The following is a 27224-nucleotide window of genomic DNA, read 5'->3' as shown; positions in this document are numbered from 1 at the left end:
ACAAAACAATTATTAACCAATTACCAGTAATACTTATATTCAAAATATTATATTATATAAATCTCATACATAACAAAATATAGTGCAAATTTTAAACAGATATACATCTTCATAATACTTGATATAACAAAATACAGCCTAAAAATACTACATAACATATTCGATTTTGATCTAGAGGTTAATCACGATGAAGATGACTTGCCAATATGACAAAATACTTTGTATAATTAATTTACACAGTAAAGATTAATTTTTTAGAGGATCTAGACTCTCTAGGGAAAAATCGTCGTTTCCGAAGCTGATTCCGCGACTGAACCCAGTCTGAAACAAACAATAAACACCCCTCCAACTCATTTACCACGTTACCTTCATTTCCAGAATTCTCTTGTCTAGAAGTCCAATGGCATTTTCAATGTCTTGCGATGAAGCAGACGAGCTAAAATCGCCCATCTCAAACGGGTCATTCGTTACGCTGAAACATTCCTTTAGTTTTGGCCCGCAATTACCACAAACATACTTAGACGAGACGTTTGTCTGCGGGCTAAAAGGCCCCGTTCCGAACAAGTCCTGCCCCACGGTCCTGGCGGGGGCCGTTTCGTTATTATTAATATTGGTCCTTCTCGCCGCCTTCGGGGGTGGAGCAACTAAAATCGCAATAAGCAACTGGCAATAAATCGCCCAACTTACTTAATGGGGGGCTTGAGGCGGTGCCGTTTGTGCTGGAGAAGGCACTGTGGTTGTTTTCAAACGATCTGGGGTCGAAATCATTGTCTTGGTCAAATTCGTTCAAAAGGAGTCCCTCCAGCTTCGTTCCCACCGTGGGAGTGTTTTCAAAGGCGCGTGGGGGAATCGGTGGTGCTAAAATTAGCCTTGCAGATTTTTATTGATATTTGATGAATCATTACCGTTTCCATTCGTGTTATCTGAAGTAAAGTCGACCAGTTGCTTGGCGTTTCCGTTGACCGGTTCTGCACTTTCCTTGCCGGTGCTGTGCGAAAGAGGGATCTCGAGGATGTTTTTGAGTTCTTTTTTTCGCAAGTATTGGTCTAGTTCCGGCTTGATGTTGCTAAAGTGCGAGATGTCCAACAGCCGCTGCTTGTAGATATTGTTCTCCTGTTCTAATAACTTAATTTTTTGTTGGGTAATCATGGCCCGTCTTTGCGATTCTAAATCTTTCCCCGACGTTTCTAAGAATCTCTTGTAAGCCAACTCAAACGCCTGGCCTATAGTTAGCGTTATCTCTTCGGCGAGTTTATCGGAAATGAAGACGAAACATTCGTGTTTCTCCTCAGCGTCGTTATCCACTGGAATAAAATGTTAAATCCGGGCGAAGGCAATCAAAATTTGTACCTTGGTTTGGTTGTTTGGCAATAAACGAAAAGAACTTTTTCTCCCCTTTATCATCGGCGCAGTAGGATATCCTGTGCAAGGGAAACTGGTGTAGGATCACATGGGTTCTGGGCTCCTGAATGGCCACTCCGTCTATACTGATCGTGAGTTCGACTTTCCTCGTTTTGGCACCGGTTTCGCTCTTTCTGAGTTGTTGGGTGAATCGCAGTTTCCTGATTCCCTCTTTGACTACTTCTATGCCTTTTGGTTGGTCTACGACTGTATTACCTAGGAATTTGACGAGGTACGCGATGTGGCCTTTCTGGAGGGCTTCGGGTGGGTGTATCCATTTTCTTTCGCCACTGGTGCCGTTGGTGTTCTTGCTGTTGAGTTTTCCTTGTGTGTTCTGGGCCCACTTCAGCAGAGTCGACATGCTGGAAAGGCGAGAGGTCAACTGCTGCAGCTGAGAAAATATTTGTGGGAACAATTGTCTTATAATTTAATTTTCGCTTTTATTCATGCAAAAATTATGCAAACGCGAGGTGAAAGAACCCGGCTGGAGTCCATTGTATGGAAACACCTCAATGACGATTGAAGTGTCCAGGAAAATTGCAAGGTTTCGACAAAACGTTTCCTGAACCGAACAAATGTCAGCAGGAATCGTGAAGATGAATATTACTGTGAACTTAAAACATTCCGGTGTGATACTACCGGCTGGTGTTTGTCTAAAAGCAGACATCCGGTTTCAAGCGGACGAACATTTCCGACAACATTATTCAAATGAATTTGAGGTGGCGAGTCTCCAATTAAGTACAGTTTCTTTGAGATAGGATATCCCCATAGTCACTAATTAATTCAAATTTCAACTAACTGTTGTTAATTAAACTGCAGACGCGTAATAAGAAAGTGGAGTGCGAAGATCGTGACAATGACCCATTTTTACCAATTTGAGTTGCAAATTTAAGTGGCTGTTAACAATAATGGCTAAAAACATTGCGTAACTCAAGAGGTGCTTTCAAGGATGATCCACAAATGTTATGAGATGAACAATGCGATGACATTTTTACCGCCACGTGATTTTATTTACTCGATTTTGTATAAATAAATACGAATAAATTACCATGAAATTATTTTGGTTCGGAGAATACCATGACGTCGTTTTTATGCAACAAACAGCGAATGCCATTATTGTCACTAATGCAAAATGGGTTTTTGTACTCACATCATCCTTGGAGGAAATGACCAGAAGCCTTTCACTTTTTTCTTCTGATTTTTTCCAAGAACGAATAAATAAATATTTAGAATTACTGGAAGCCAGGCGAGAGAAATAATTCTTAGGGAATTCCTAGGCATTGTTAATTTTATGTTATGTAACGATGAGGAAAAAACATAATTGTTACAAAAACAGAACAAGTGGTCAAGTAACATGGACCAAATATTTTAATAGAGATAAATGGCTTTTGAATGTCTTACTGTCTAAAAGCATGACATAAATAGATTAGTCTTCATTAACTTGTCTTGTAGATAGGTCTCCAACATCTCTGTCGATAGAAGATGTGCCACTCATAAAAACGTGAAATAGCAAGTAAATAAGAGCCGCTTATTTAATTTTAATGATGGTTCTATACAAATGTGAATTCGAAGTAATTAACTTGATGAAATGAACACTTGATGCTTTTATAAATCAGTGATTTTAACTCTCATAAACGAAAGTAGGAAAAATATTCGTACTTTTGATTGGCGTTTTAATTACATCAAACAAAGTAAAGTGTTTGTAGTCATTTAATGTTTCGCTTTCTGTAAGATTTAATCGTAAATCTAATATAAACAAACTTTTATTTTCTATTTATATTTACATGAATGTTAATGTCAATCATTATTCATGGATGAAGCACGAAAGGAAAAGTTCATCTTTTATTTTTGTATTTAATAACTAACGATACAAGTAGATAATTTTGAGCTTTATTTATGTTCGTTTATCGCAGCTACAACTTATTTCATTAACAAGAAACATTGAAATTGTAAAATAACTTCAACAGAAGCACATAATATGCGGTTCTTTTCCATAATAGAACAGAATGACAATATTGAATCTGTAAATTAGGTAATTAGGTAAAAGAGCCAAGAACGTATGGCAAAATAAAAGCGATTGCAACATAAAAAATACATATTTCGATAAAATTGTTATATCTGCGTACATTTATCATTCACTTGAAGGAAAGTTTGCTTAAACTGGGCTTAAACTTTCAAACTAGTCAAATACAAAAACACATGTTTTATTTTTATAGCTTATTTGCAATTTGACATGATTTATGGGAAACATGCAGCAGATGGAGGTCTCTATTAACAACTGCACTTTTGTAATAAAGTCACGGAACATCACCTCGATCAAAATTACCTACTTAACGTGTAAATAACACCGACATGGCAAATATTGTCTTTATTTTTTTCTAACAGTACGTGAGTATGTATCCACTGTTATTCGGTTTAAAAAATCAAAAATAACGGGATCACGGTTTATGACTAGATTAGAAATGACGATGTGCAGCATTTAGCATTTCATAATTGTATATTAATGAATTCTATTTTCTAAATTCAATTTCTACATTACCTGCAAAAACAATTTCCTCCGTACTTAATCGTAACCAATTCTTATGTAGGTATGTTTCTTCTTACGCAATTCATAATCAGTAGTAATAATATTTTCTCAAAGAGAATGTTTTCATATCCGTTTATATCCACCCACACTATACTATGCACTAACAAAAGATAACCTGCGTTCCACACATCTGTTTTGCCTCTGAACTCGTATCAAATGTCGCAAAATTCGTCACCTGATGTCCAAATGTTATCTTCGTCACTGTTAAGCAACCGCATTTCACTTTCGTCAAAACATCTTTAATTCATATTTTTAAAATCTCACAGTTCTCATTAGTCGAGGCTGGGAAGCCCATTTATGAAAAGTGTATAATTAAAAATATGGAACAATATTAAGTAGGTTACCGTAATTAAAAAATAATTACAGTTAGGATTAATTAAAAAACAAGTCAATAAATAAGCCGATATGATTCGATTTGAGTAAAAAATGATTTTATATCGATCTGCAACTTGAAAAGTTTAACGAAAGTATTAAGATTTGCTTTCTAATAGTTTCACCAGTATTTAACAATTACTCAAAATAAAGAATAAGCGGATAGAGCGATCGCTATTGATCTAATTATAGAAGCATCTGCGACAAAGAGTTATGGTTCCGTTTGGAAAATTTTGAGTTTTTCTGCCTCGGCAATATCAAAAGAAGTAAAACATGCTCGAATTATCATTTCAAGACAACAATTACCGACGCCATTACTGTAATTACAGACAAGTTTCCTTCAATGACAGAAGACACCGAGTTCAAGCCAGGCCATCAATCGAATTGAATTCGATTATGTTTCTTTTGAGTTCCAGTACAAGCCGACATGTCATGCCAAATCGATCCAAACACTGAGATATGTCCACAAGCGTAAAAAATCATACATTACGTAATTCAACGGACGTGAATTGCTATATTTTACCGATGTACCCATAGACTAGACATGGAACGGTCATCAATTCCAACGGTTCTTTGTCGCCTGAGCTCAAGTGTGAACACATCGAAAAGATTTTCTATATCTTTTGCAACTAACCATCATAATTTATCATGCGAAATGGGAAGGACAATGGAATTCCACTAACGGAAGCGCAAGACAATGCTGCTTAAGTCAGGTGTAATTCTGTGCCAATTAAGACGTTTTATGCAGTTTCCGGCTCAGCCAAGCGCTTAAGTGCGGAGTTACGGAAATTAGGAAACCTTGAAAATTTGCACTAATAACAAGGGTGCCTCCGTTGTTACGTGGACGTCATCTACAGTGGCATTGAAACGAATAAATTTGTATAATTTAGAAGGTAAACGACCGTTTACATGCTGGTCCCGAATGCGACTTCCATACTTATTGAAAACAACAAATATCTCGTCCTGAATCTAACCAACGGTCACCAAACCACAAAAATCCATTGAACAGCACAAACCATGAAACGTTTGTGGGACAAAGGAAAGGAAAAGGCAAAGACAAGATGAAATTTTCGTTGGCACCGTTTTTCTCCACACTTTCTCTACATTTTCGGACATTTTCACGAATTTACGACCGCGAACTAGTTGGAAATGTGGCAAATTGTCATTAAGGCCACTCCATTGTTGTCACCGTCCATTCTTTAAAAGATGTGCAAGGAAAAACTGACATTGAAAATAATTACAACTGATCCGATCAAGTTTTACACTTTCAGTCCGCGAGGAATGCGAAATGATACGAAACGGATATTTACAATTAGTGTGATATGAAAGGCGCAATTTCCTAAATGTGACTGGAATTTCGTGCGAAAAATCAATTTCCATTGAGAAATTGACTGGGGAGCTCGGTTATTTTATTATAAAGTGTTTTGAGACTTATGAGAAAAAACTTGTTAACTAATCGTGCGATTCCCGCACATTTCGTTATCACATTTAATTGGAAACCCAAATGTAAAGCAGCAAATTATGATTCGAAAGGCATGTCACAATTTCGGGAGAATTTATTGGACAAGAGGCGTTTTAATTAAATTATTGAGTTGCAGCGACGTAAAAATTATAATTAGAATTTGTAATCAAACGATTATTTTTATAGCAGCGCACTGGACTGAAATTGTTACACACAATGAAATTCCTATAATAATAATCCTCCACTGAGAAAAATTAGATCCGCAAGGGTTCATTAAAAATGTAACTATACCATAAACATTCCACGAGTAATTTAAAATGGCGATTACATTCACAACAAATTCCTTCATAATCTTTGGAAATAAATGGCCAACAAAGCGCGCTATCGGAAAAGCGCTTTCAAAAGACAAATGTTACGAACAATAACTGAACCATTTTCAGATAAACAGTCCATCAGAATTCACAGCTTAAAAGAAAGTGATTGTGCTTTTCTTTACAGTGAAACGCAAACAAATCAGTGCACGCAATAAAACAAATCGTAAAGATAGTAATTGTCCATTTGCATTAAAACATGAAAAAAGCGGCGACCACGCATGACCGTAGGTTTTATTGGGCATTTTAATGTACAAATATTGACTCAGCTGCTGCCGATTTCAATTAAAAATTACAATAATTTTGATAAAATACCGACCCAGTGATTAACTTAATTTTCCCAAAGCATTTAACTATTTGACTCCACCTACTCAACTATAAGGTCAAATTGTAAATCAAGTAAATAATACTATTAAATAGTTTATTAGAGACGGTAAAACCATTGCATATCTGGTTCTGAAGATATAGAGTGGCAAAAAATTCATCAAACTTCTACTCTCCTCAAGATAAAGTTTTTGCATATTGGGTAGTTGAAGATAGTGAGAGCAATTATTAATATTATTATTACAAAAAGAAAAGCAGGAAAATAGGTGACACGATCATAAACGGTATGAAATTTCTCCATGACTAATCATTTTTGTCACAAAGCGGTATCAAATTTGTATCCTGCAAAAAATTATTGTTGCGAGTACATTTCCAATAGTTTATTTATTATGTTTATTGTTTGTGGACCTTGAATTGATATATCCATTTCAGGCAAGCATCAAAATTAATAAATTTCGAATATTTCGTTAACAAAAAACACATATTGCAGACTTTTAATTTATGATTTTAAAAATTAATATTCATTAGGTTCGTTACGTTTGGATTCCAATTACTCCTGATGAGTTCGATAATAATTAAATAACTTCTAAATTACTTAATAGGGAATTGTGAACATTTACCCGGAGTCGTGTAAGCGGCACGCCCCAAGCACCTCCATAAGTTCCATTGTTTCGAATAAAAACAAATCGTGAAAGCTTAATTGCGTAACAACATTTGCAAAAAATTCCTTGCCCAAAGACAACTTCTCACCTCTTCGTCTCTGTTTCAATCGTCATTGAGCGATCAAGGCTATCATTCCCAACTTTTGTCTCCAATTAGAAGCAATTCCGGAATCCACGTGCTTACCGTACCAGAGCCTAACTGGTACCGGACCGTTTTCGGTCCCAAAACAAATTCAAAACGTGACGATTTTTTCTAAATAAAGCAAGTGAAAGTAGTGCAAATATTAGCACCGCCGCTCTGATAACAAATGAAAATCAAACCGATTTTGTCCGGGGCCGTGTGAAAGTGGCTTAAGTCGGAAAAAAATTAGGCTCACGCAAAAAACTAATTTTGTGATTTTTTGCGGCTTGTAGGTCACAGAGGCGATAAAAAATTCTTTAGGACGGACGATTTCCTGCCAGACCTTTCTATTCGGGACAAAGTAACGTAGACGTGACTGAAAATCGCTAGAAAGTCTCTAAAGTACCTTTAAGAGTCCAGTGGTTTTCACTTAGAACATTTTTTCGAAAATTATTTCAACAATCGACGTACAAAAGAACATTCACCCGCACCAATCTCTAGTGGAATCAATTTTGTAAATTGTAACATTAACGGCGTGCCTATTTATAAGAGTAAATCCATTGTACTTACTTGTTGAGTTTATTAGTTGATTGTACACTAAGAACTAAACTTAACTGAACAATTTAGCATACAACTTCTCTGCCATGGTTAACGCGCAACTAAAAAACACCCACCTCGAAAACAGGTTGCTAAAGGTGCTGCCACACTGACGGTATAAACACAGAATTAACTCAGACATGGACAGCGGCTTGGGAGGGGCGACGGCAATTACTCCGCTCCGAGGCATTTTAATAAGGTTTAGATTTTTTCCAGAAGGAATGAAACCATTTGTCTTCAGGTATTTATTCAGATAAAATTCGATAACAATCTTAAACTTTTACAATATTGCTTTAAACTCATCGACTAGCTCTACCACAGATACAAGCGTTAATTTATTACATCATAATAGCAGCTAGAGGCAGGTATTATTGCATTTACAGTCCATGTGCAGCTTGAAATGACTAGAACTCAAAAATAAAATCCACTGATATGTCTACCTAACTCGACCAAAAAATAATATCTTTCCTTATTAATTGTACTCATTTATTTGCTTGGATGACTAGAAGAAGCGCATTGCGGCAACGAAACCACTTCCGAGATCGGCGTCCCTAAAACCTGCTCACAGACAACCCCAATGTCTTTGTCCAGCATCAACGAGCTTATTTGATCCTCATTTAACATATCAACGCTAAAATGTTTGCTTTTAATTCCGGCTTTGATAAGTGCGAACAAATAAACCTGGAGAGGCTTTCAGTATCAGAATTATCCTCTTCTGCCGTGAGATATGTCAAAGTTTTCTCCAAAGGACTTGGAATTTTCTTGGCACTGCTTCTTGTTTTCTCCTCAGTCAAACCAGGCTTAGGTTCACTGTTCCTCCGTTCAGTCAAAGAGCTTATGTTTAGCATCATCATGCCATGGGAAAATATCTCTTTGACCTTCTCACCCGTTGGACCCAAAATGTTATCTAAACTCTGTCGCCGACCTGAACAAAGCACCGAAAAATATAAAATATAAATACAAACAAAAATTGTCTTAAAACACGAACTGATGAAGCAATTTTCATTTTAGGGGAAAACTCGTAAAAATAACAGCATTTTCGACCCAACGTGTGACTTTTCTGCTTGTTTATGAAGAAATTCCGCGAAATAATTATTTTACCTCTAAATAAAACAATCAAAAAAAGCACAGATAATGTCAATATGAAATTGCCGGTTTTTTGGTACGGTCATGTTTAACACAAATTAGCTATTTTTAAAATTTTATATTTTCTTCTATAAATATTTGCCTTCTATACCAGATGTAAATTTACTGTTGTATTTTAAAACTTTAAAAAGTTTTCTATTTTTTTCAAAATTCAGTTCATTGTTTTCAGGAAAGTATGTAATAAAGATTAGTTTCAAACACTTTTATCTGAAAAAATCCCCAGTATCACTGATTAATATTTACAAAAGTAATTGGAACTAATTGCAGATTTCTACAAAAATATTTCATTTATTTATTATAAATTTAAATAACTTCGCTGCTAATTGAGACATGTTCTTACTTGAATTTAATGAATCCCCTTCGTTCTTCGCTGAAGACCTTGAGATCCAGTTCGAAATGCTCGTATCCAGTTTCATCTTGCTTTTAATCGAACTGAACTCATTCTCAATACTCGGATTGGGCAAAGTTTTCTGTCTGATCAATCTCGGCTTCTCTCCTTCCTCTCCCTGCAATTTCCTATAAGGTACGTCGTCTTCAGGACTGGAAGAATCCAGATTAATTTCAGTCCATTCACTGGAATGACTTTGGGCAACGCTTGGATTTTCAATGGGCGATCCAGGCGACCCATTCAACCTAATATTCTTATAACCCTCTACATCGTCCATCCTGGACATAATTGGACTAGCTGAGGCTCCCAACGTTTGTGGAAGACTCTTATATTCATCTACAAACTCTTGAGCATCATCCAGGAATGACTCGTTGGAATCTTGGCTTCTTTGCTTGTTGGGAGGAGGCAGCAAAGAGGCCTTTCTTCTAGTTTGGTGGATCTCATCAGATATTTGCTCCAGATTTCTGAGGGCTTCGGCGTAAGTGAGCTTTGCGGCTGCCACTTGAGACTCGTAGTGTTGAACTTTGGACTTCTGCTGCTCGAGGAGGTGGTTAAAGTGGGCCTTCATCTCATAATAGGGCCTTAAAAATACATTATATATTACATTAATATTAATATTAATACATTATATAATAGTATTTAAGAATTTAGGTGTGCATTTGAAATCAAAAATGCTAAAAAAACATCTATAAAATTTTCAAAGCATTTTTGCTGCATCTTATCCTTTTGTTTTGTAATAAAAAATAAACAGAAGAAGCAAAAATAAAAAGTACTTACAGTAGCACCAATTCGTGTTGTGCAAAAATATTACTCATTGTCATGAAGGACCTTCTAATGGATAAACTATAAAGCAAAATAAAATAACAAAAAATCAAACAAACAAAAGTTAGTGCTGGTGCAAGCTACCTGCTTTTAGCGATAGCCCTTTTCAGTTCCTTTTGTAAGCTTTGTACTTTAGCATTAGATGCTTCATGTTTCATACAAGCGATCCTGTGCTCAGTTCCTGCAATGCCTCTCTCACGCTCAGCATCGTTAACTCTTTGAGTAGCATGATTTAGCATTTCTTGCCATGCGGGATCTACGAAAAATGAGACAGTTTTATAACTAATTACCCACAATTTTTACCTAAAGTGCGCCCCCCTAATCCCTGTTCGGCCAAATAAACCATCTCCCTAGCTGCACTGTGTGCACTATTAGCCCTCTCAAACTTCATGGCCGCAACTTGCGTCTGCTTCAACGCTTCGTTCGCGCAAAACCTGGCCTCATAGTAGGGCTTCGCCCTCTCAACGCACATCCCGAGCTTCACTCGCAGAGCGTCCACTCGGGCCGTGCTATCACATAGTAATTGGCGGAAGTTGTTCCTAGCTTCGTCTAATTCGACTTCCAATTTGTTAATTTCATCAGTGGCATTATTTAAACGCTCTAATTCTACGTGGACCCTTGGGTCAACTGTGTCAGTGTATTCGGCCCCATTTTCGCACATTATACACAGATTCGAGGATTGTCAAGCCGTTCCCTTGATGGTTATTGAATTTGTGGTCGAGGTACTTTTTTACTGCATTGTTAGTGCTTACTTTATGAGTGGAATAATAAATTAAGAAATAAAAACAAAATTTGAGGTTGACAAGTGAGAGTGACACAAGTGGGGGCGGGTCTATTCTGGTATCCGGGAATTCCGCTAAAGGCGACTTTAAGTTGCGTATTACTGGTTGCCCAACCATTCAACATGTTAATAATAATGAAAAAAAATATAAAAAGCTGAGCAGCTAATTTCCGAAAGTTAGCATATGATTAATGATTTATGTATTTTATCATTCTTCAAAAAGCACTACTTTTGAAAAAAAAACAAGATGTTACGTGTGCTCTTATATCGAAAATGAAAAAAAACTATTGCTTTGTGGAATCATCTCAGCTATTTAATTTAATTTAATTGAAATTGTTAAAAACTTTGAAAGAAAACCACATCTGGAAAACAGAAATAATGTTATCCTTAATTTTTGAAGATATGAGTTCTACTTCTCCATACAGTTATGAGTAAAAAAAGTAGCTGCGAAAACTGAATAAACTAGGTAGGTATGTCTTCTGAACTCTGTAAATTCTGTTTGTTCTTTTCTTCAATGAGGAGTTACCGCTATAGTTATCGCGAAGTTATCGTTTAAATCAAATAAGCATCTGCTTTCTTATTAACTTTCTCGGTAACTCCAGAAAATGGAGGATATTTAGATATTTTATAAAGATATTTGTTCAAATGTTCAACAGAATCAGGTAATTGAATTCCTCGTGTATGTTCAGAGACCTGTCCACTCTTTGTGAACACGTTTGTCAATAATGCAGGGAGATGCTCCAGGTGCTTGCTTTGAAGCAGTATTGAAGTTCTAAATTTAAACCCCACATATGATCCAACTGAAGGCGTAACAGTGGTATAAAATGTCTAAAAAGAGATCAGAAGAGCGCTTTTTGATGTGAATATCGCTGTTTCAAAGTGGCACTAGAATTGATTGTCGAAATGGCTGTCGCTCAATTGATTTCTTTTTCCAAGTGACAGTGAAAACGATAATAAAAATATTCATCGGTTCGTGAACGATTCCTTGTGGGCTTAGACATTTGGCCTTGACAGTAACATTATAATGATTGGATAAGCAAGACAGGGAGCTGCAAGTTCTAGGCCATACTTTCACATACTTTCTTCTCTCGAACTGTGCGATGACTTCTCTCTACACACCACGCGCACAAATACGATCTATATTGCTGTTGCTAAACGAAACTTTCTTTGCATAATGAAAACGCCATCGAGTGTTTTAATTAATGTGTGCTGCGAATATGGCAACAGCACGCAGAAGAGGGGTCGAAAGTAAAAATCGATTTGAATTTATAAAATTTTGCGAAATTGGAAATTTTCGCAAACTTTCTTTTTTAACACTGTCTTCCAGTTGACAAGCCATTAAACCGTTCATATCATGTTTCAATTATTTAGTTTCGCTGCGAATTACTTGTGTTTGTTTTTGATCAACTGGCCGTGAGTCGAGGTTTCTACCTCAGTTCCTTTTTTTTCGATGGAACCGCTCATGAAAACAGGCACACCTTAAATCAAAATTATATGTACGGTAAACAAAACGTAAACAATGTTTTGTAGGTCGCCGTTTATGAATATTATGTATTCAATAAATTGTAATTAGGTATGAAGATCGAATTTATAATGAGGCATTGTGAGAGGAACGTTTAGTCTCATTTTTATGCATTGAATGTAATTGATGGGAACAACTTTGGATACGACTTACAAACTTAAACTTTATTTATTATTCTCCAAGCGTGTCTCATTAGTTGAGAAAATTTCCGACACTTTATTTTTCCCAAACAAATTACCAATTCACGAAAGACCCAAATTTACTTGGAACATTACTGAAAAAATCCTCCTTCGGTAAGAAGAGGTCGCTTGGAAAATTTCGCACCGCCCATGAATATGTTTACATAAAAGCAACAAGACGCCAAAAGCAACTTTCCAAATCCTCCATATTCATTTAATAAATGCAATAAATAGAAATGTTTGCCATTGTAAAAAATCGTTTGACCCAGGTCAGGATCAATATATCAAAAACGCTTTCAGATCTCTGAATCTAGTTCAAAAGCGATGCAAAACAACAAGTGGAAGTGGTGCGGATTTTACCCAATTTAGGTTACCAAAAAACCGATGTTAATTTAATTTATTGACAATCATTATTAGCTGATGATGTCAAACGACTTTCATTTTCCAGGTAAACATTAACGGAAGTCCACGATATTTTTTGTGTTGGATAACACGTGATCGCATAATTTTGATCTCGAGATGTGAAACCAAAACGATCACAACTTTGCAAATTAACTGCAACAACGCTGATCTCGGTTGTTTCTTTGGTGATAGTTCGTAATTAGAGCAATTATGGCAGATAACCACATTCATTAGCTTACGACGTTTTTCGAAAACAGATTAGGTAATTAGCAAGAAAGTGGAATATTTGCACCCACTATCATCGCGTTTTGAGCTTTTTGTGTTTGAAACACTCCCTTCTACTTTTATTTTCTCCGCCTTGTAAAACATGAAGTGAAGGGTATTTAATAAGTGGTGTAACCACCACCAGTCGTTCCTTTTGCCCTTTCAAATATCTTTGAGAAAAGGCAACGAGAAATTGTGATTTTCTTTTTGGCCTTTTTCTTCCTTCTAGTTCAAGTTCATGGATTGTAAAAGTTTAAATGCACATTTTGAGAGTATTTTCACGTGCGGTGCACAAACGAAAGTGTCATTCTTTGTCGTATTTCACGCATCTATTGAAGACAATTTATTGTTCCCTGAACTTGTGGCCAATCACTCACATATTACATGTCGTTTTCACTCATAACCCGCTCAATTTCACCAGAATGGTGATGTGACGAGCATTATAGGCAGGGAATTTTTTAGAGTCAAAGCCGCGTTCACTTTCTAAAAGTTCCGTGCCTTGCGGGAGGTGTTTGTTTTGTTTTGATGAGGACCCAAATTTCGGCATTTAGACAAAGGTCAATGCGAGAAATCTGACAACATAATAACGATCGCGCGATTTTCTAAGAAACTGCACAATTATTGTCTTAGCACTATTTAACCTAAAAAGGTGAAAAATCAGTTGGAAAAAATAACCACGACCATTGTTGTCGTGGAACAATTAAACAAACATTGAGAGCGAAGCTAGGCCTCGAAGATCGCACGAGATTTTATCACATGAGGATGTTTTCTCGTTACTCCGGTTTTGTTTTTCAGATAAGACTTTCTTTGCGAAAATAAACAGCGTCTGGGGCGCTGCAAAAATGAAAAACTTTCTCCCTCGTCGCTCTTTAATTACCACCGAAAAGAATGCGTGTGTGGGTCATATATGGGCACACGGATGTTGCTCTTACGCAATTACCTTTCCTATAACCTTGAGCAATTTTATGCAGCTTGTTTTTGGCCCTATTATTTTGTCGAAATCGTTTATAAATTGCTCCAACTTTTCTTATTGCTTTTTTCATGACGGGCTATTGGCTACCGAAAGCCACAATAATTACATACAATTTCTCGTGTTTCGTTACACGACTCTTCATTGCGTCTCTCGGGTGCTTATTATCCTTTCATTTTTATAATCGGATCAATGAAACGATTCATTTAGGAGCCGGCAATTAAAACGTGCCGAAAAGTTTTAATTTCGACTGAAATTGCAGGCTTATACGCATCATTTTATAAATGGTTGGGTTCGAAAATAAATATTTGAGGAGTGTCATGCTGAAATGAGTCTTCTCCGATTGTTACACTTTCGTGACTTATTTCACATTTTATACATTATTCGTGATTCTCGCGAATAAGTTTCAATTACTTTCTAATTTAATAAAAGAAGATGTTCAAACGGAGATTACGTCACTTTTTATCAAACAAAGGATGAAATTTGCAAGCGATTCAAAAATTACTGTTATTAGAAATTGCAAAAGGATTTAATTTTTTGTCCTCAAACAATGCTGTTTCAACAATGTGTCGACAGGTATTGAAAGATGCGTTTAATTCTATAAACACGGCTTTTTATTTAGAAATTAAAGACGTCACAAAAATTAATATTTACTAGGTGATATTTAGCAGTCTGCCTTTTAAGTTTTATAAAATATTCAAAAGGATAATATATCATCAACCCACAGATTAAAATTCAAGCGAAATGGAAAAATTTCTTCAAAATTTCTTTCTTGAAAACTAATTTCACCGCGAATTAAATCAATCAAATAAGGAGGACTCAAATTAAAAAAATGGGGGAAGCCTTGAATTGAAAATGGCTTCCGAAGACAAATAAGGGTAGAGAGAGGAATTAAATTCTAAGAATTTATGACTTTTCTGTTAAAAAAAACGTCCAATTTAAACAACTGTTAAAAAACTGTCTTGTTTTTAACCAAAACAAATTTTGAAAAATTATGCTCATATCTCAATTTCGATTTAAAGACTTCTAGCATAATTACTATTTGTTGCCTTTTTCCAATTTTAATTTTCATATCCTTTTGTTACAAAGTTTGATTTTAAACTTTATTAAAAAAATATTTATTAAAAAAATTGTTTATCGTCTTCTGAGTTCTTTCGTAGGTATAAATGTTTCAATCTCTAAAATTATTTAATAATAGTCTTTAGGCTACAATTTATTTAAAATACAAGACGGTATTTTAAAGACAGTACAAGACAGTAAATAAAAACAATTATTACAAAAGTCATGGCGAAAACAAATAACATCGTTATTTTAACTGAAAATTTTAACGCTATGAGTTAATGGGTTTAAAAATTATTAGATTAGTAGCAAGATATTTGCCTAATATTTGCGTTTGCCTCCAACTTGCACCAAAAGTCAAAGAATTTGCATATTACGACTTCCGGCGTGGCTTGTAAACGTCTCCACCAGAAGTAATTTCTTATTTACAAAATCATAACAAGTTTAATCTCGCTGAACCAGACTCATTAAAACTGAATATGTAAAAGTAGCTTAATTTCTTGACTGTCACACAATTGTGGCAGCGTAACGAGAAATCCCGCGTGTCTTCATTCACCGTTGTCTCCATAAATAATTCTTCGGCGTTTAGCAAATTTGTCCCAATCAGCGTTTGCAATTTTTCTGAAGCGCCATCATTTATTATGCACTTTTGAAGAGTCGTGAATCTTTTACTTGCATGTTGTTTGTATGGGGAGCGAAGTCTCTTGAAGTGAAAGTGGTGAGTGTGTGAAAGTTAACTCTCTAGCATGGACGTCTTTGTTGCTTCAGTCGGCCCCTAGTGTTCATCGGTGCCTGTGATGTGTTCAAGTGATTTGTGTTTTGTTTTGTAACCGAACAAAACCGATTAACCAAACAATACTCGAAAAATGCATTAAGTTCAAACACTTGCAAGAAAAGGAAAGAACTGTGATATTAGATTATTAGAAGCGTAGGATGATAATTTAGGATAAGGGACAGGGCGTTTGACAGAGCGAGGGTTGAAATTAAATGGAACAGAGTCAGAATGAACAAAATACATTCGCGCATTTTGGCACTGGTTTTGAGCATATTTCTGATACACGCAGCTGACCCGCCAGTCCAGAGACCGTCAGGGGCCTTCATACAGTACCTCCCCAAGAGCAACCAAACCGACGACTTTCAGGAAACCATCGAGCAAAACACGGAAAAACTCAAACTCTTTCACGATTATTTGATTAGCATCAAAAATGAGTCACCCGAAAATTCCGGTGATAAAGACACTTCGAATCATCACGCCATAAACCGATTTCTCCAAAGAGAAAGAAAAACGGACTACGAGAAGTTGCTCGAGAAGGATTTCATAAGACCCTTATTAAAGCTTTACGAGCAGCACATCCATCAAGAGCCCGATTACACAATAGGAAATTCCTCCACGTTATCTCGAATTTCCAAAGAAGATCACGTCGAGGATTTCAAAGTGTTGTCGAAAACCGACTTGGACGTGCTGATCCATGGGGGTGAAACCTACCAGCAGAACCACAACCAAGATACCGATCAACATATCGCCCGAAGGGATGATACAGTTGATGGGAGTCACGATGAACACATTGGGGAGATTTTGCCCCCTGGGTACCAGCCCCCCAAGATGCATCGACTCAGCCCCGTGAGGCGATTCTACTACCAACCCTCGGCCAGAAGTCGGAAGTCGTACGATGAGGGTTTTAAGACGTTCCGCAAGCCGGTGATTTTTCCGGGGGAGCGCTTCCGACCGGAGTATGAACCTAGCGGGTTCTCATCGGAAGGATTCGAGTCTGAGTATAGACCGGAATATGATATTAACACCGAGGAAAGTCGGAACATGTTCACGAGACCTACGAGGTTGGGTTTACCACCTAACGAAGTACCTGGCTTCCGATTACCGAGACGTTTGCGGGGCTTCCCGGAGAATTTTCCTCCAACGGCTAGAGAACCGTACTGGCAGACCCCTTGGGCTAGTTCTAGACGACCACGAGTGATCTTTCCTTCGGATTTAGTCGCGTTTAGAGAGCCAAACGGTAATCAGGAAGAACCTGACTGGTTAGCTGGAGATAACAACTTGCAAGACATCCAGGAACAGGATACTCGAGATAGAGGTAATTGGGCTTAATATCCTCGATGGTTTTTTACGTAAGAGATTAAAATACAAAACGTAACACTGTTCGAACTGATAATCGAAGAAAGCGCCTTTTAATTTTCCTGCTTAAACACCTCTATTGGCTCCGAGTGGTTTCACTTTCTTCAATTCAGTGTCTTTATTTGGCACACGCCGGAATATCATTACTGTACTTTCTTAAAATTAATGATAATTGCTGGCGCGAATAGAATGCATCGATTTTGCGTGAAAGCTCAAGCGGGACTTTCGGTTTTTAATGTTCAAGGTCGAATTTTGACAAAATTTTTGCTAGGGACACAGTTGGGGTGCGCTTCCGGTGTGACGTGCGAGTTTTTCCTAACTTGTTGGCTGTCGGGGGGCCTGCTGGAGTCCCCCTGCGACGGCCTGTTGCGGGGCTGCTGCCAGAGGGGGGCCTCTAAGGCCGGTCAAAGCGCAAACCTGGCGATCGGTACCCTCGAGGCACCCCGGGAATCGCCCAAGGCAGGCCTGGTCGACTCCGATTATCGTAAGTGGTACCGAACGCTGGCTTGCATGTTTGGCCGCTCTGTATATACTCATGCATGTGGAGATATCTCCAGTAGTGGTGCATATGAAAAATCGGCGGAGAAAGTGATCAATACAGTATACCACATCTGTGGACTTTCGCTTCCAACTAATAATTTAATTAACGCACGTTTGAGTGTAATTAACGGCTATTATTAACATTTCACTTGTAAATAATGCAGATGCGAGTTTCGTTGCGATTTTTGCTTGATTGGCCTTTGTTGCAGGATGCGGGATTTCGACGAATCGGCAGCAGGCTCAGCGGAGGATTGTCGGAGGCGAGGAAGCAGGATTTGGGACTTTTCCTTGGCAGGCTTACATCCGAATCGGATCCTCCAGGTATCGCTCGGAAATTCCGCACATTTACTATTACCGTTTCACGGCTAATAAACAAAGAGCAACTTTCGGTGGTTTGGAAATTTTAGAAATTACACCAAAAGCTAATTGTTGCGAGCAGAAACGTTTCCAATACTAAATAACAGAGATCATAAATTCACTTTTCTACCAAAAAACTTGCTCAGTTTAGTCGCTCTTTATTTTAGACGAAACAACAGCGATAAATTTCATTTTTTGCGGAAATGAGCCAGCATCCACTTTTACATGGGATTTCATTTAATTAAAAATCTTGTTGACGTAATATGTTAATTTTATAAACATGAACAAAAATATCCTTGAAAAGCGGTTTGGATTAATTAGTTTTTGGATTGACGAAAAGTAACAGTAATTCACGGTTAAGTTACCGAAAGGAAATCATGTCATTATCATCAACCGTTATCGATAAATCGTTTGCACACCTAATTTATTGAACGTGTTTATAATTTAAATAACAGAATATTCCAATGGGTGAAAATTAAAATGGTTATTTTCTATTTTTTATAAGCTTTCATTCTGCGAGAATTAAACGGAAATAAATATTTGCGGTTGGTTTGAAGACACACCTTATTTATTTGCTACATTTTATATTTCTATCTATTTTCAATAAGAAACGAGGAAGGTTCTGAGTTTCCTAAAGAATTACAAGGAGAAGTTAACTTGAAATCACTCACTATTAAGTAATCTCTATCTCTGATATCACATTTTCAAAAATGCCTTTTAAATAAAAAAATTAAAACAGGGCATTGGTTTTCCTCAGTTTTTATGAAACTGAAAATTTTGAAAATATCTATAACTGAAAGTTGTTTTAATCCAAATTATTTCGGACAATCGGGGTTTTGTACATCTCAATAAACCTCCACGCTAAATGTTCTGTGAATATTGGATAGTTTTACGATGTTATCTAAACCTCAATTACTCGGAAATAAAAGCAATTTTATTCTTGTGAAACAAGCAATTGTCTAGCACGGAACTAATGTGAAATTTGGTAAAACACGTTGCTTTATAGAGCTGTTGAGATATTTTACACGCTTTTATATTGAGCTATTGCAAATGTAGGATGCATGTAAATTTAAATTATCTGAGTATATTTACTTATAAGAGAAATTCCTAGTTGCGAAAAAATTATATAATTGCCTTTCATCTTTCAGGGATTTCAGCTGAATCATGGAAAAGCATTAATTTGATTTATTCATTAACTCACCGCCTGCTCTCATCTGAATAATCGCAGCGATGAATAATGAAATTTTTTCGCTAATTACAATAGCTTTTAACAAAATAATAAACGTAATTTAACAGTTCAGGAAATCCCAAGTTTACCTAACTAGAACAGGAATTGCGTTTCAGCTTTAACTAAGGCTTACAATGATACCTGCAGATGTGCATGTAAAAAACCAGCGCCCAACTTTCTAATGCAACGTAGGTTACGTTTTTTATATTTCCTACTGTAAATTCCTGATATTTTCTCGTAATCTAATTACTCAGAAGCGATGGCACCCAAACATCTCGTTTACTTTATTTATATTATCCGGTTTTATTACCGCGTTAGGGCCATTTCCAAGCCGGAGAATATAAAATTTCATTTAAATTCGAAATTATCTCCCCATTTAGGACCACCATAAAACCAAATAATTGACCGAGTCAAGAAAATGATCTTGTAATGGCTCTCCCGCGAGGTGTTTTCTTTTGAATTGTGAACAGAGAAAAACGTTTCAGCGTTAGGAGACATCCCATTGTGTGCAGCAAACGAACGAAAATTGATCCACTTAGCAACAATGCAAATTTCTTTCAAACCTCCAAAAAGAATTGGTAAATTATTTCGATTGCATCAAAGAGAAGCCGGAAACGGATATGTTTGGCAATAAAATAACGACTTTGCGTTATCGCAGAATGTCTGGATAAACACCGAAGGATCCTTTATTTGTTTTGTTACATTTGGCGAAGAATTCATTGACCCATTATTGCGATATTCTATGAATAATGCATCGATATTATTTTATGTAATGTATTGGTAATAAACATCCATTACCCAGTAATGCTTTGTTAGAAAGTGGATTAATTACAGAATTACTCTTTACACAAACTAAGTATTAAATTAAACAACTAACTCGGCTTCATAAGAGAAAAAATAAAACTACAAAAGAAATTCGTTTCCTGCATTTTCGATTCACTTCTTTGTTGTTTCGAAAGGAAGCGCTGTAATTCAATCACGGGGAAAATTGGGTTATTCGTTTTTTCTGAACTTGAATGGGAAAAAATTGTGATTTTAATAGCGAGTTCACATGGAATATGACAATTTTCCTAACGAATCTTTTCTCTTTTTTTCTAACGTAATTGAATAGGTGAAAATGTGCGGTAATTGGATTGGCAGTAAATTTGATCATCTTGGACATTTATCATGGCACTAAGTATGATTTACGCCAAAAACGTGTGTAAATTGAGAACGAGTATAAATTCATACACCCACACCGTGATTGTAGTTCGTGGACAATGTCAGAATCCAATTCGACATTCACTGACATCAATTCCTGTTTAAAAAATGCAACAAAACGATTTTCTAAAAAACATTTATGAAGTTATGGTCGTTAGGACGTCACAGATGCAAATTGCATGTGCATCTCGCGGAGGATTGAATATTTATAATGAATGAAATTTTATAAATAATGCATGTATTTGACTTTGTAAGAGCTTCAGCTTATGGTGCCAATGCCCGGTTTGGGACATAAAAATGGCATTGTGCTGGTGGTAAATTTTTACAATAGACGAACATTTCGGTCTAACTACCGCTTTCGAAAGCTTAAAAAGAGTAGCCAAAAAATAATATTCCTTTGTTATTACGTTTTTTAGTTGAAATAACAATCTTATTGCAAATGACACTGACTTTCATGTCTGTTTATTTGAATTGAGCAACAATAGAAACGTAAAACGTATGCATAAATTAATACAAGTAGTGATACAATTCATTGTCAGGGTTAATTAAATACAAATTATATGTTATTCGAAATGTAATTTTAATGATTCTTATATGTGAACCCTAAAAATTTTTCGTGGAAAACCTGGCTTGAACTCTCTCGTTTGTTCTTGTTGAGCATAGTTACGTGTAATAACTTTCTGTACTGTTAACTTCAAAATATTTATGTTTTGCAAATCTACTTTTTAATGCATTTATTATTAAAATTAAAGGTGTATTTTACCATTTGTAACCTTGGCACGTAGTAATATGAGTGCAAAATATTATTTAAATTGATTCAGCACATTACAGCTAAATGAGGGCTGTGGTTGAGAATTTCAGGTAGAACAGTCTTGTGAATGGCAAAATTACCATTTCCACACATTTATGATTTATGACTCTTATGACAAAGTATTCTTTTATTAATGTTGCTAAAGCCATACTTTCAATACTTATTATAAGATTGTAGATTTTGTAAAATTGTGTTGAGCGTAAAATTTTATTTTCTTAGTTATTGATTGGAACTGGCAGAGGAGCTTAAATTAATAAAGCTCTAGCTATTAGAGCTTGGAGAATTAAATAGTTTGAGCGTTTTCCACTGTAATCTGATCTATTTTATGCAACCAAACATATTTTCAGATGCGGAGGTTCTCTAGTCAGCAGGCGCCACGTCGTTACAGCAGGTCATTGTGTAGCACGAGCCACCCCCAGACAGGTGCATGTCACCCTTGGAGATTATGTTATTAACTCAGCAGTCGAGCCGCTACCAGCTTACACATTTGGGGTTTCTCAGATACAGGTACAGCTAAAAGGTTTTTTACGACCAATATGTGAACTTTTCCTTAGCGAATGTTTCAGGAATCAAGTGATCAGCAGGAAAAAAATAATTTATTACATGGATTCACATAAATCCTAAATCTACATTTACAAAAATTCTTGTCATAAATTTAAAGTTATAAATTAGAAAATGTCATGCGAGTGTATTTTATAATAAATGAGATAGGATTAATGTATTGTAGTTTTACATACGCGACAAACACAATACTACTAAATGAAAATTGGATTTCGAAAAATGAGAAAGAATGCTTCTAATGAAAAACGACTCTCGTAATTTATCCTCCACATGAACTGTCACGGTTTAGCGTCCATTATCAAGAACTTTCCTTAATAACATTTACTGACCCCACGTTCACATATTTGTGGCTTTACGTTATTAAAAAGTGGTAGGAAGGTATCCAATTTCTCATTATTTTTCTGAAATAAGCTTCAAGTTACAAATTACTCAATATCGAATTATTGCCCGAAGTTATGTAATTTCTTTAGACAAATTTCCTAGCAAGAAATTACCAGGTATATATTGGAAAATCAATGTCTTTCATAACGCAAATTTAAAACTTTTAAGCATCAAAGAAAATCGCAACGATAAAAATATAAAAACCAGTGACGTATTATGAAAAATTTAGATGAGATGTTTATTTCCAGAATCAGTTTTATTTTCTCGTTAAATTTTAATGAAGGAGTTGAAAATGTAAGCCAATTTCGGTTTAGAATCCTTGTTTCATACCCACAAAAACACTTCCGGGCTTGCACAAATTGTAATTTAAGTCTGCTTAATACGTTCACTTAGTTTATTCGCGTAGATGCAGTTGTTTTACTTGCCCAAGTAAAATATTTATTCAATTTGTGTATCTTTGCTAATGCAGAAGTACGAGCCAATTTAGCTGTTCAAGAAGTCAGTGCACTAACAAAATATTATTCTTACACGGACAATCTACATTATTTAATTTAATTATGCACTGGTATTTTAACAGTTCTGAACAAATGTTTCAAAGTTTTGATTCTATTTTTGAGTTTGTTCCACTTGTGGGATGTTATCTACTCACGTAAAAATACGACACACTCACTATATCTTTTACAAACTTTATATAAACTGATGATGACACTGGCAATTGATTGCCGAAACATGACCACAATAAAGAATACTTTCAAAGTGAGGATGTGAATTAGTTTTCTTTTGATGCAAAACATGAATATATCTCGAAAAATTATTTGCGCTAAAAGAATATGAAAAAGCAAAAAACCTAAATTTGAACTCTAATTATCAGCTACGAATGAAGCAACTAAAACCTAATTCCTATCCAAGTGGTAATCCCTTTAATGGCAAAATTAAGTCTTTAACTTCACTGAAATCAGCCTGAATTGCTTTTATTTATTACCGATTAAATTGGGTAACAGTATAGTGACAAAAAAATATTGAAATTTTTGGTATTCAATAAAATCCACGTCGTTCAGTCCCCGAAGTAACTCAGTCACCTTTTCGGCTCGTAAGCGTCCGCAAATAAAAAATGATATCATCCACTTGTCACATCAATTTACTCACTCCTCCTCAAAATTTCCCTCGGCGCCTTTTTCCCGTTCGCTCATTTAATGAAATCGCATTTCCAGGTGCATCCCTTTTTCAAGTTCACCCCCCAGGCCGACCGCTTCGACGTGGCCGTCCTTCGCCTGGACCGCACCGCTCACCAGCTGCCCCACATCACCCCCATCTGCCTTCCCCCGCGCGGGGAGAGCTTCCTGGGGGAGGTGGGCGTCGCGGCGGGCTGGGGCGCCCTGAGCCCCGGCTCCAGACTGAGACCGCAGACGCTGCAAGCCGTGCAAGTGCCAGTGATAGACAATCGCGTGTGCGAGCGGTGGCACAGGTCGAAGGGCATCGGGGTGACGATCTACGACGAGATGATGTGCGCGGGGTACAAGAACGGCGGCAGGGACAGCTGCCAAGGCGACTCCGGGGGCCCCCTCATGCTCCAGAAGCAGGGGCGGTGGTTCCTCATCGGGATCGTCTCGGCGGGGTACAGCTGCGCCCAGCCGGGCCAGCCCGGGATCTACCACCGGGTGGCGCATACCGTTGACTGGATCACAAGGGCCATCGGTGTTTAGTTACCTCTAGAGTCGCTACGGAAATGTAATCTGTTCCCGGAATCGGGGGAGTGTCGGGATGAGTTCCAACCAAACAGTATTTCATGTAGGTGGTTGAAGCATTGCGACAAAGTTCATAAAACGGCTGAAAGGACTTTTAAAACCTCTTTCTGTTATTAGATTTCCAAAAGTTGTGCTTTTACAAAAAACGTTAAAAAAGTAGGACAAAAAATAATCGTAGCGTCTATGTTATAAATAACGCCATTTCTCAGTCATATAGTGTTGTAATTCAGTGTTAATTTATTTTATACTTAATAAGTCAACTACCAGAACCACAAATCTGACAAGCAATGATCATTTACTCGTATGTACATACAGAAATGAAACTTTTATTTTGCTCCGGTGGAAAAGTTTTAATTTCTCCTTACTCTTATAGCCAATAAAAATGTATATTTTGTGATTTGTCAATCAATACATGAGAAAGTAATTTAAGTACCCTGTAATTAACTGTAAATTAAATTTTAAAACAGGTTTAGTAAATTATTTACATAAATTATTAAATTCTTGTATATGTACGATTATAAAACTGGATGTTATTTATGTTATTTTGTTGTAGGATTATTTTAAGATGATGTACTTGAACGATATGACTAAATAAAATTTATTTTGAATTATTTGTTTTATTTTTATAGTCACCCCTAAAACACTTACTTGCCTATGAGAACAGAATGATGAACCAAAAACCACAATTCACTGCAAAAAAGCTTATCCACAATTTAAGAAGGGAGACTGAAGCCTTAATCCACAAAGACCATGACGTAAAATAAAACTGAATTAACAGGAGACATAACACAAGCTTTAACATTGTGAAAATGAAAATCCGCTTTAATTTTTAAAATTTATTCATTCTTTTATCAAGCGGATCGCTGTGTGTGCTCTTTAGATAAACACAAAAGTTAAGATGGCTTGTTTATTAACCTTAAGGTTCTTGATATCTGATAAAGTATAGTGTTTTGATTTTGTACACGTACTGGTACTAATAAGAGGAATTCGGTTAGAAACCTGACAGTAAAGGCAACATATCCGTATTATAACCACAAATAAACATTCGAGAATAAACAAAAACTGATATAAAAGAAGTGGAGATGTGAAGCTTGAAACATTCTACCAAGATGGCAAAATACATGTTAGCTTTTGTGCTTCTCCAACTTGTTCTAATTAAAGATGTGGGTGATCCAGTTTTGTATTTCTATATCAAACTAATAATTTTGTCAGATTCTTTGTTGCAGCTGCGGTTGTGGTAAATCTGATAATCCTCCGAGTGATTTTAGCTCGGATTTTGCTCCTCCTCTTGCTCCACTTCCTCCTCTTCCTAGTTATGACCCAGCTCCCTCCAAATTGTACAATGACGATTTCATCCCTTCCGTAAGAATCCAGAAACCGATATGTTATTCTCCTCCACCTCCTCCACTTCCAGCACCGATTCCACCGCCATCAGTTTGCAAGGAATTGGGCTTTTTATCACCTTCATTCTTTGCACCCCCAACACCTTCATGTCATTGTGGTGGAGGCGCATTATTGCCTGTTTTAAGGAGAAAAGTTAGACCACCACCCTGTCTGCCTAAACCAAGTTGCCTTAGCCAAAAAGTAAGTTTTAAGTGCACTATTACTTAAATAAATTCTTTTTTGTATTTTAGTTAGCCTCATTGATGAATATGCGTAACTGCGGTGGTCTAGGACTGGGATTCAATTTAACTCCTTTGACCCCTGTACGAAATTATGGGTGCGGTTGCAATCGCTGATGTTATTGTAAATCAATAGTTAATAAAATTTTATTTTGTACTGCTTTTGTTTGCTTTGAAACCTAAAATACTCCCTCTAAAAAAAATAGTCTACTTGGGAACAAAAAAAAGATTATTTCGGATAGGAAATACATTTATTTAAAAAATAAACGAACAATATTTGGTAATACATTATAAAATGTGTTGCATACGTAACGGGTACAAAGAGTTACGTTATTTTTAGTATCCACAACCTAAGGGCGGCAATCCACAACCCCCAAGAGCAGAAAGACCAAGTCCCAACTAAAAAAATTAAAATAGGAAAAAATTGCAATACGTTTATAAAAATACTTACTTTCATTTTCAAAGCCAGCAGTTTAGACAGTAATAAGGATTTTTTTGAAAATAGAGGCATACCACATGTTGGTGCAGGTAAAGGCATAGGTAAATATGTCATTGGAGGAGGAGCGCAACCAAGGGCTGGAGCAGCTGGGAGAGCTGGAAGACCGCAGCCTAAAGCAGGAGCAGCAGGAAGGCCACAGGGTAGAGCAGGTGGTGGCAAGAAGCAGCAATTAATCTTAAAAAAAAATATAAAATTGTAAAATTTAAGTAGATGTTAAAATATCAGACTTACAGTGTTCATAAGAACAATTTGGAGAATTGCAATGGCTGTGTATTTCATCTTGAAGGATATAATTCGAGTGCTGGACTGAACTGATGAAGCTTTAGCTTCTTCGGGTTTTATATTGTTTCCAAATCTTTGTCTTAGTGATAAGTACAGAACCTACGTGCTTGTCGCATTTTTTAAATTGTTTTGTCCAATTTTTATGTACGAATATTGATCTGATAATAATTGGTATAGCAATAATCAATACAATATCGACACAATATCAGTATCAAGCAGTCATGTTAAAGCAAAAGAGCACGTCCTGTTTCATTATTTTACAATGATTGATAACATGATAACGGAAAATAAATTTTTGCATGAAGTAAGCTAAATGATATGGATTAGTTTTACTCTGTCAACAAAATTTTCTAAAGATGTCATAGGTGTTAAAAAAGGGATATTTCTCTCGATTCTCTCGATACCGTGTATACACACGAGTTAAGTCTTATTTTCAG

General features: G+C 36.4%; 3 protein-coding genes and 2 non-coding genes across 10 annotated transcripts in view; 2 read left to right on the top strand and 3 right to left on the bottom strand.

The window, feature by feature from the left end:
* Positions 1-20: 20 nt before the first annotated feature.
* ced-6 lies at positions 21-8102 on the bottom strand. 5 transcript variants are annotated; one of them, XM_064355352.1, is made up of 7 exons: positions 7975-8102; positions 1351-1763; positions 906-1304; positions 688-858; positions 518-644; positions 367-472; positions 21-321 (listed from the first exon to the last, which is right to left on the bottom strand). In XM_064355352.1, the coding sequence occupies exons 1-7, from the start codon at positions 8085-8087 to the stop codon at positions 247-249; spliced, it is 1404 nt and encodes a 467-aa protein (XP_064211422.1). In that variant the 5' UTR covers positions 8088-8102; the 3' UTR covers positions 21-246. The 5 variants fall into 5 exon arrangements, with proteins under 5 accessions (XP_064211422.1, XP_008196382.1, XP_008196383.1 ...); XM_008198160.3 differs by having other exon boundaries at positions 7871-8012; XM_008198161.3 differs by having other exon boundaries at positions 1351-1792; positions 7871-8011.
* A 25-nt stretch (positions 8103-8127) lies between these two features.
* On the bottom strand, positions 8128-11102 carry LOC662994 (SH3 domain-binding protein 5). 2 transcript variants are annotated; one of them, XM_008198159.3, is made up of 6 exons: positions 10557-11102; positions 10338-10509; positions 10209-10274; positions 9384-10012; positions 8579-8822; positions 8128-8528 (listed from the first exon to the last, which is right to left on the bottom strand). In XM_008198159.3, the coding sequence occupies exons 1-6, from the start codon at positions 10912-10914 to the stop codon at positions 8384-8386; spliced, it is 1614 nt and encodes a 537-aa protein (XP_008196381.1). In that variant the 5' UTR covers positions 10915-11102; the 3' UTR covers positions 8128-8383. The 2 variants fall into 2 exon arrangements, with proteins under 2 accessions (XP_008196381.1, XP_015837153.1); XM_015981667.2 differs by lacking the exon at positions 10209-10274.
* A 4887-nt stretch (positions 11103-15989) lies between these two features.
* The window catches only part of LOC662737 (uncharacterized), a 46965-nt gene continuing 35730 nt past the window's right edge, over positions 15990-27224 (top strand). The window contains exons 1-7 of the mRNA XM_064355946.1: positions 15990-17520; positions 17833-18045; positions 18311-18422; positions 22045-22204; positions 23851-24341; positions 26347-26398; positions 26547-26645. Of these exons, the coding sequence (XP_064212016.1) occupies positions 16434-17520; positions 17833-18045; positions 18311-18422; positions 22045-22204; positions 23851-24341; positions 26347-26398; positions 26547-26645 (2214 nt within the window). The 5' untranslated portion in view covers positions 15990-16433. The remainder of the gene's footprint in view (positions 17521-17832; positions 18046-18310; positions 18423-22044; positions 22205-23850; positions 24342-26346; positions 26399-26546; positions 26646-27224) is intronic.
* On the top strand, positions 25394-26163 carry LOC103313811 (uncharacterized). The gene is made up of 3 exons (XR_010333296.1): positions 25394-25547; positions 25597-25968; positions 26019-26163. It is a non-coding gene; the product is annotated as an uncharacterized LOC103313811 (transcript).
* LOC107398307 (uncharacterized) lies at positions 26236-26869 on the bottom strand. The gene is made up of 3 exons (XR_010333297.1): positions 26737-26869; positions 26458-26679; positions 26236-26405 (listed from the first exon to the last, which is right to left on the bottom strand). It is a non-coding gene; the product is annotated as an uncharacterized LOC107398307 (transcript).

This window comes from Tribolium castaneum, chromosome 3, assembly GCF_031307605.1.
Source record: "Tribolium castaneum strain GA2 chromosome 3, icTriCast1.1, whole genome shotgun sequence".
NCBI classification, from domain to species: Eukaryota; Metazoa; Arthropoda; class Insecta; order Coleoptera; family Tenebrionidae; genus Tribolium; species Tribolium castaneum.
Note: the sequence above shows the minus strand (reverse complement) of the source record. Positions and strands in the feature narration are given on the sequence as shown.

Excerpts from the sequence above, each read along its gene's own strand:
- ced-6 (XM_064355352.1), bottom strand. The coding sequence starts at position 8,087 with ATGCCTCGGAGCGGAGTAATTGCCGTCGCCCCTCCCAAGCCGCTGTCC. Across the intron at positions 1,764-7,974 it reads TTTAGCAACCTGTTTTCGAG|CATGTCGACTCTGCTGAAGT; the intron begins GTGGGTGTTTTT and ends TCGCCTTTCCAG. Across the intron at positions 859-905 it reads AGATAACACGAATGGAAACG|CACCACCGATTCCCCCACGC; the intron begins GTAATGATTCAT and ends GGCTAATTTTAG.
- LOC662994 (XM_008198159.3), bottom strand. The coding sequence starts at position 10,914 with ATGTGCGAAAATGGGGCCGAATACACTGACACAGTTGACCCAAGGGTC. Across the intron at positions 10,510-10,556 it reads ATTAGGGGGGCGCACTTTAG|ATCCCGCATGGCAAGAAATG; the intron begins GTAAAAATTGTG and ends CATTTTTCGTAG. Across the intron at positions 10,275-10,337 it reads AGGGCTATCGCTAAAAGCAG|TTTATCCATTAGAAGGTCCT; the intron begins GTAGCTTGCACC and ends TTTGCTTTATAG.